This window comes from Marmota flaviventris, chromosome 14 (assembly GCF_047511675.1).
Source record: "Marmota flaviventris isolate mMarFla1 chromosome 14, mMarFla1.hap1, whole genome shotgun sequence".
Lineage (NCBI taxonomy): Eukaryota > Metazoa > Chordata > Mammalia > Rodentia > Sciuridae > Marmota > Marmota flaviventris.
Genome location: NC_092511.1, coordinates 63,493,468 through 63,502,587, shown reverse-complemented (window position 1 = coordinate 63,502,587; position 9,120 = coordinate 63,493,468). Strand labels below are relative to the sequence as shown.

The following is a 9,120-nucleotide window of genomic DNA, read 5'->3' as shown; positions in this document are numbered from 1 at the left end:
TTAAAACTGTGCTCAGTCATATACAGGCTAGTCTTCACCATATATAATACCCATGGTAAAGTTTTCCAACCCATATTCACTTCACATACAAGTAGATATTTTTATCAACCCACATAAGTATTCTGTTTTGACCTACTCCAAAAGCTGGAGTTTGATTCATCATAGCTCTGATAATCAGAAAATGCTATTTGCTCCTTCTGCCTATATTTCTGCGAGACATCAGTTGCCCAGTCGACACTGAAACCCTGCCAGATGTCCTGAGGTAAGTCTTCTGGTTAGCAGAACTCAGTTACAACCTTAGCCATGAACTTCCTCAGAGTAGCTTTTGTAAACTCTCAGGGAAGCTGAAGCCAGACTGACCCAAAGAATGTCATGTTCTTCTTGAAACCTTAATTATGTAATAATGGCAATACTATCTTTTATACTTGCTAATAGGTTTTTCAAAACTATTTTGTTTAGAAATATATATGTAGGCAATAAACTCAAAGAAATATAAAGGAATAATTAACAAAGTCAGGATGGTGTGTGCACCTGAGTAAAGGAGGGACAACTTCAGACAAACAGGTTTCTTAGATCTTGTCTTGTAAATGTCCTATGTCTTAACTTTCATAGGCGTCACTCAATGTTCTATTTCTTAACAGTGAGTACATAATGTTCATTTTATTATTCTTTAAATCATACAATATCATATTAATGATTTGCTTCACAATTAAAAAAAATCCCATCCACTCCCTTTGCCCTTCCATGCTCCATAAAGAACATTCTGGTACTGCTCTGACTTCCACTGTAGCTTTGTTTCCAGTTAAGAAAGGAACATAGGGCCATTTGGCATATACATTTCTCTTCTTAGAGTACTAAACTGGTGTGCAAGTTTTATTTTTAACATACTAAAATAATAAATGCTTAGTTAGTAACTCTCTCTCATAAATCAAATTGGATTTAAAATAAATCCTCTGGCAACCAATACATCTTTAGCAAGTAAACAAATGATTTCTCAGAATCAGGACTTTTTTGATGCTTCAATTTCTTCCCATATTGCAGCTTCAATTTTTGAAGTGTCATATTCCCTCATCATATCAAACTCAAGCCATGGTTGACTCCACTTCTGAGCTTCTTTCATCTGTTCTTCAGTTAAACAAAGATCAAATCTGATTCCTTTAATATTAAAAGATGGACGTTCCCAGCGTTTGGACCAAGGCTTAGGCTTCATTTTAACTTTGAGCTAAGCAAAATTTTAAAAGAAGAAGAATTAGGCTGATACATAAATAAAAATTCTTGTATAGTTTTCATTAAGATGATTCTTATTTTATGTGTACTTTCAGTTCCAAATGTACAACACATACCATATTAACAGGAATTTCTTTGCTAGACTCTAGTGTTACTGGCTTCATATTCATATCAAAAGTGCTGTATTCAGGAAGGGCATCTCGTAAGTAAAGCAAACTATCATCCAGCCGTTTCTCTAATTTGATCACTTGGATCTCATGGATTCGAGGATTATACAGTTCAAAGCAAATCTCAACACCTAAAAAGAAAACATTTTCAGAATCTAAATCAGAATTCCTGCAAATGCTGCACACTACAGTAAAAGCTATTTCATAAGGAACCAGCACAAGGTTTTGCATGTACAAGATATGACATAAATTTGTAATTTTTAAGATGAAGGAGTATTGAGGCTGGGCATGGGGGCACATGCCTATAATCCCAGTGACACAGGAGGCTGGGACAAGAGGATCACAAATTCAAGGCTACCTCAGCAACTTAGGGAGGCCCTAAATAACTTAGTGAGACCTTGTCTCAAAATAAAAAATTAAGTGCTGGGATTGTGACTCAGTGGCAGAGTGCTTGCTTAGCATGTGTGAGGCACTGGGTTCTAGTCTTAACACCACATATAAATAAATAAAATAAAGGTCTGTTGACAACTAAAAAAGCAGGCTAGGTATGTATGTGGCTTGGTGGTTAAGTGCCTGCCCCTGGGTTCAATTCCTAATACCAAAAAAAAAAACAACAACAAAAAAAGTGAAGAGTACTGAAAAAAAATAGAAATAAGTTAAAATCCATTTAAATAAACAGTAAGATAGAAAGAACAAAGAAAAAGTGAGAAAACCTGAATGAGAATAATAAAGTCTAAAGAAAAAATATCTTCTATAAATGTTAATCACATATCTGTTTAATTCTTATAACATGCATTAATTTACAGAATGTCTTGAGTAAATGCAATCTCTGTCATATTTTTGTTCATTTCCAATTACCTGATTAAAAATTAATCATCAATATTAAGAGTAATAAGATTAATGATCATAAAGAGTAAATGTTATTTTTTAAGTTTGGTTTAGAAACCTCTCTTAAGGATGGGCCTTTTTTTTAAAATCAGAAAATTTACACATTTTATTGATGCACGCAATTTTTTAAAATCGGAAAATTTACACATTTTATTGATGCATTGAATTGTTCTATATTTTACTATATTATGTAGAAAATACAAGATACTTTGTAAAACCAAAAACAAGCACTGAATCCAAAAAAAGGTAAGCCATGTTTATACAAATAGCCTACATTTTTAACACATTGGTCCTCCACATAAAGCAAGCTAGGAACAGCTTTGAGTATGTCAAGGTACCACAGTAATAATTTAATTATGCCATCTGTATTAACAAACGCTGATATTTTATGAAACAATCCCAAGAGAAATATAATCCTATTATATACAATCAACATTAGTATCAGGATTCAATCCAATATTTACTGTTCCAGTCAGTATCTAGAAACTGTGCCTATAGCAAATCAAAACAGGTAAAATCTTTCTTCTCTCATGAAGTTTACAGCTAGTGGATGATGAACAATAAAGAAACAAGCCAACAAGGTAATTTCATATAGTGAAGACAAGATAGGGTGATGACACTAGAAGGGACAACAATCAGGGAACAACAATCAGGGAAAGCCTATCTGAGAAGATGACATTTAAACTGATGCTATATAGGTCTAAAATGCTCTAGGCAAAAAGAATAAAATACAAAAGCCCTGGGGTTTTAAAAACATGTCATGTTGGAAAAAAACAGGGAAGGGCCCATTTGGCTGGAGCAAATAACTTGGTACTACGCAAAGTTTTGTGGTTTGCATGTCCCCTCCAAAATTGTTGTTGAAAATCTTTATTAGAATGGTATTAAGAAGTGAGGCCTTTTGTAATAGTACCTTATAAAAAGGCTGGAGGGAACTAGCTTAGGCCCATTTTACTCCTTCACCACCAGGTGAAGACACAACATTTGTCCAGTCCACATGTAAATCAACAAGGTACCATCTTGGAAGCTAGGGATTGGGGCCCTGCCTCACAGAACCTGCCAGTGCTCTAATCTTGGATTTCTCAGCCTCCAGATCTGTGAGAAATTTCTTTCTTTGTAAATTACATAGTCTGGGCATTTTGTTATAGCAGCACAAACAAATTAAGATAACCAGGAGTGTAAACTAGAGACTGTACAACTGCAGGCAGGAAATGATGGTGACATGAATAATTGTGTTTGCAATGAAGAGGAAGAAAGAGACAAAACTGGATGTATATTTTGGAAACTGAACCAAGAAAACTTACTGACTGAATGTGTAAAAGAAAATAAATTATTTGAGTAAATAGGTGGGCAGTAGTAGCATTTATAGAAATAGAAAAGACTGCAAGAAGAGCACTCTAAGAAACAAAGAGCTGTATTCAAATTGATTTATGCACATAAGACATTCAGATGGAGATACTAAAGAGGCACTTGCATATGCACATCTAGAACTAAAAAGGATCAGTCATGGGGATAACCAGTGTGAAAATTATGGGGATGGTATATAAAGACTAGGCTAGAAGGAACCACTGTAGCAGGGAGCACTGATGGGAAAGATCAAGGCTGGTTACAATAGTCAAACATACTATAGAGAATGGCAATAAGGAGCTAATAGTTTTTTGAGTGTTCTATGTCCAGTATTTCATGTACAATATCTCAATAGCTGGTTGACTAGAACACTGTGAGGAAGAAACTATTAACATTTTAGTCTTCAAGAAGAAAAATAAAACCCATCTGTTGACTCACAGTTATATTCATTTCTCTTACAAGACTTCAAACTAGGCATGGTGGGTGAACACCAGGAGGCTGAGATAGGAGAATCAATTGCAAGTTTGAGGACAGCCTCAGCACCTTAGCAAGGCCCTAAGCAACTTAGTGAGACTCTGTCTCAAAATAAAAACTAAAAACAGCTGGTGATGTAGCTCAGTGAAGTACTCCTGGATTCAATCCCCAATACCAAAAAAAAAACCTTCAAGTACATGACTTGATGGGAGGTACCAGAATCTGTAATCGATCAAGTCCTTCTGAATTCCTATGTATACATTACAGAATAAACAAGACAGCAACTACTCTCATATTATCGGCTTCTCTGAATATAATACTTCACTACTGGGAACCATGAGGCATACAACTTTTAACTACAAAAACTTTACATGTCCTGCCATTTAAATTCATAATCTTCCTAGAATTTTACATGTTCCTCTACCTTATTAGACATAGCATGCAAGCACGATTTTGCCTGCTTTAAATGCCTCCAAGGTTTATAAAACAGTATAAATGTGGTGACTGTTTTCTGTCATAATATAAAGCAAAATGGAAAGATTCATTTTAGGAGTAAGTAATTCATAGAACATTGTTATGTCTGTCTTAATATTCTCATAGGTTATTTGCTCCTAAAAGGAATATCACCAATGCTTTATAGTCACTTGTTTCCTCCCCTGCTGCTATAGTGAGTACACTTCTAATGGCTGTTGTCCCTATAAAAAAGGAAGCATCAAGAATAAGCAGACCACCAAGTGTATGTAACCTGTAACCACAATTCACAATTCTCGATCCATTCTAAGTCCAGAAGGTCCTTACTTTTCCTCAGAGGTGTCCCTCATCCCCCACCAATTAACTTTTAGGTTTCAGATGTCTTGTTCCAGGAAGCAAAAAACAAAAAGGAATCCTTAGAGATTATTATTTAATTAAAATAATAGAGAATGGCAAGAAGGAGCTAATAGTTTTTATTATTATTTTATTATTAAAATAATAATATTAAAATAATAAAATTAAGCTTACCTTGTCCTTCAATAGTATTCCTAAGAATAAAGGTAGCTCCAAGTCCTTTTCCTGATCTATGGATGCAAATCCCCAGAAACTGGCTGATTTTTCCACTGGCATATGGGTCAGCTGTAGTAACACGTAGTATGCTTCCTACCAATTCAAAAGAGAAGTGAACTTGTATATGAGATGCAGAAACAAATAACATTTTTAGGTAACTGACCTTCCTAAACTTTTTAATAAAATATTAGGAATAAGTGCCTCCTCGGGGCAAAACCCTGATATGTAAAGAATAGTGTTCTTTGCAATAGGGAAAACTAACCTTCCAACTACTAAGAATAAAGGCATCCAGCTCTTACTGACCAACATAGAACTCTGGAATGTGGAGTACTTTTCTCCTTTCTAACATATCTCTTCTTTCTACTTGAAATTTCAGAGGATTTGTTCTTCCCCTGGGAGGAATGAATTCAGGACTCAAGAACCTGTTAAAAAATACAAAGAACAAAATGAATTAAAAGCAAACTTAGGCCACTAGAAGAAAAACCTGTTGCTTTAAAAAGAAATGGAAGAATATGGTATTGACACGTTATTTTTCACTTCCTAAATTAGGAAGGCAATTTTATTTCTAAAACTGTGGTATCTAAAATTATTGTTAATGCTCCTGAAAACAGCTAACAATTCCTGAGTACTCACCCAGAATTTTGTTAAAAAGTTTTACGAAACATCTAAGTAGCTGATATAGTTTGGATCTTAAATGTAATCCCAAAGGCTTATATGCTAAAGGTTTGGTTGGCACCATCAGGAGACAGTGGAGCCTTTAGGAGGTGGGGCCCAGAAGAAGGAAGTTAGGACAGTGGGGGCAAGTCTCTAAGGATTGTTTTGGACCCTGGCCCTGAACTCTCTCTCTTTGTGCTTTCCAACCACCATGAAATGAGCAGTTTCTTTTGCCACACACTCATTCCATGATGTACTGTGCTACAGGTAAAAGCAACAAGGATACATTCAAGCAACAATGGACTGAAACTTCTGAAACCATGAGCTTAATCAGTTTAAAGGAGGAAATATTTTATTTATCTCGGGTACTCTGTCATAGCAACAGAAAGCTGACTGACACAGTAGCATTAATTAATCTTTTTAGAGACTAGGTAGGTTTAGTATTATCAATTCTTTTTTAAAGGTGAAGAAACTGAAGCTTGAATAAGTAACTGATCCATTATTATATTAATTATAAATTTATCAAGTCAAGATTTAAATGTAAATATGTCTGTCAGTCTCCAAAACCTATGATAATAACCACAGGCCTCCTTCACATTGAGTTGTAACAATAAATTATGTTGAAAAAGGTATAAACATATAAAACACCAATTACAAACTGACTTTAAAAATAATCTTCCTATTTTCTTAACTGATTTCAAACTTATTATGAAATATTTCACATATAGAAAAGCATAAATGACATTAAAATTAATATTCACCCATCTTAATAAATAAATTAGCAATGTAGTTGAAGCTCCTGTGCATCCTTCCTACTCTACTATTGTAAATTTGGTTATTAGTCCCATAAATTTTTCTTTTCTTCAATTTTCAACTGAAAATTCTCAAACCAACCAGAGTTGGCATGATATAACCATAACCATGCACCTTTACCAACTGCTTAAATTGCTATATTTCTTTATATGTGCATATTTTTCCTAAACATTTGAAAATATCTAATAGCAAGGCATATTATTCTCAATAATTAAGGTCTAGGACTTACTCCACATTATCACAATACCTTTATGACACCTAAGAAAATTAGTGTTAATTCAATAATGTATTTTAATATATAGTTCATACTCAAATTGTATTTAATTATCATGGAAAGATCTTTTATATGTTTGTTGCCCAATTCAAAATATAATCAAGCTTTACACATTTTATCTGGCTGTTAGTCTCAACCTGGTACTATTCCCCAGCTTTGTATTTCTATTAACATTGACTCTTTTGAAAAGCCAAGGCCAGAGTGAAGATGCAGCTCCATTAGTAGAGTCCTTGCCTAGCATTTGCAAGACCCTAGATTAGACCCCCAGCACTGGGGGGAGGGGGGGGGGCTTAAAATTTTTAAAAAAAAAGATAGAGTGAGAAAAGTCAAGGCCATCATTGGACCCTGGATTTATTTTTTCCACATGCCTAGACTAAGGTTAAGCATTTTTGGTAAGAATATTACAGGAGATGATGGCAGTGTCTTATTCTGTCATATTAGGAGGCACATTATAATAATATGAAATCTTGCCACAATTGCAGTAGGTTTGATTGCTTGGTGAAGGTGGAGCATGTCCCCTTCACATATGCATGTATGTCTGGGCGATATATAATACTGTTTAGCATGGTTTTAAACTCATAAAATGGTATTATACTATATCAATTATTCTAAAAGTTGCTTTTTACATAAATCATGTTTGTGAAATTAATCTATATCTTGTTTGCTCTCATTCATTCGTTTTTTTTCACTATTGTGCAATATTTCAATGTATGATCATATTTGCCTATTCACCTCTGATGGATACTTTGGCCACCTCTCATTTTTAGTTTGTTACAATAATGTCATGTTCATTCTTGTACATATGTGTTAGAGTACCTTTAAGTTGAGTGCCTTCTAGGTGGAAAGTTATACACAACTTCAAATTTACTACATTTCACCAAATTGTTTCCAGAGTATACAGTTTACATTCCTTAAATGAATTTTATTAAGAGCTGGCCACTAAGAAATACCTTTTCCACCTTCAAAAGAAAAAAAAAAAAAGTTAAAGAATATCTTTTTCTGAGTTGCTAAGTTCCCTAAATCCAAGTTTATTTCAGTTTAGAACTACAGAATACTTTAAATGTTTTTTTTTTAAAGAACATTCAAATCTAATCAACAACCTACAGCCCTTCCAGAAAGCCTCTAATCACACTGTTTTTCCTCCTAAAATTTGCTTTTAAAAAATTTCACATGGCTCTACAGAAACACTTCCTATAAATCTTACTTTTAAATTTGCACGTACTGCCTAGGTTACCAATATTCATTTAAGTGACCGAGAATTTTACTTAAGACTGTTTGAAGAGCAAAGTTTTTGGCCAACAGATTCCTACGTATGGTGAAGGAAAAGACCAACTCCGATACAAACAGGTGTAAACAAGATGTGCCTCAGAGGAAATCTTTGGTATAGTAAAAGAGCTTCAAGTCTGGGGAATTCCTACTTTAAGTTCTGACTTACTAAAACTGCAAAGAAGTTCGATGCTAACTTGGAGACAAGCGGTGAGGACAGAACTGAGCTGGGCGCCCTCCAGGGAGACGGCGCCGGCCGCCTCCACACGCGCACGTGCAGAGGGTGCCGGGCCGCGCTGGCCAGCCAGCCAGACCTCGGAGCCAGTCCGCCTCCCGCCCAGCACGGCCTCACCTCCTGTCCTGCTCCGGGGGTCGGCGCTTATCCACAATGACCGGTTTCGGCGGCGGCCGGAACTCGCCGGGCTTGGAAGGCCCAGTGCTCTGCTGCCGGCCGGGCCCCGCGCGGACCCCTGCAGAAGCGAACAACAGAGATCAGGGCTCTCCGCTCAGCCAGAGACAGGCAGAGCCCGGCAATCTTTTCCAACCTGCAGACCAACAACCAGTCGCTCCTGCACACCTCTCTCCAACATGGCCCTCGCGGCCTCCAGCACTAAAGCCCCGCTCCACTTACCGCAGGCCACAGAGGCAGGTGCAGGGAACAGCGCCCTGGCGGCTCGGAAGCTCTGGGCCAAAGCCATGGCAGCCCCACAACCCCCTAAGGTGGAGGCGGCCATGTTGGCTCACTCAGGTAGAAACTACAACTCCCAGAAAGCAGTGCGATGAATGCGGCCAGATGGTGGATGTTATGGGACAAAATATGCAAAAGCTTCTCTTTCTCCACTTCCTCCTGAGAAACAGTTTGGCCACAGTCCCTGAAATTACAGACAGTATTACCCTTTTAAGGAACTAAATTTCAGTTTGGACTGGGCAACTGGGAGAGATCCAGCAAAAAATGTAAATTTTAAGTCTTGT

The 9,120-nt window shown here is 36.5% G+C and overlaps 1 protein-coding gene across 1 annotated transcript; it reads right to left on the bottom strand.

Moving 5' to 3' along the window:
• Nucleotides 1-625: 625 nt before the first annotated feature.
• Mrpl19 (mitochondrial ribosomal protein L19) lies at nt 626-8,897 on the bottom strand. Its single transcript, XM_027943798.2, has 6 exons — nt 8,780-8,897; nt 8,501-8,618; nt 5,445-5,563; nt 5,100-5,234; nt 1,344-1,525; nt 626-1,222 (listed from the first exon to the last, which is right to left on the bottom strand). The coding sequence occupies exons 1-6, from the start codon at nt 8,880-8,882 to the stop codon at nt 1,001-1,003; spliced, it is 879 nt and encodes a 292-aa protein (XP_027799599.1). The 5' UTR covers nt 8,883-8,897; the 3' UTR covers nt 626-1,000.
• Between the last annotated feature and the right edge of the window lie 223 nt (nt 8,898-9,120).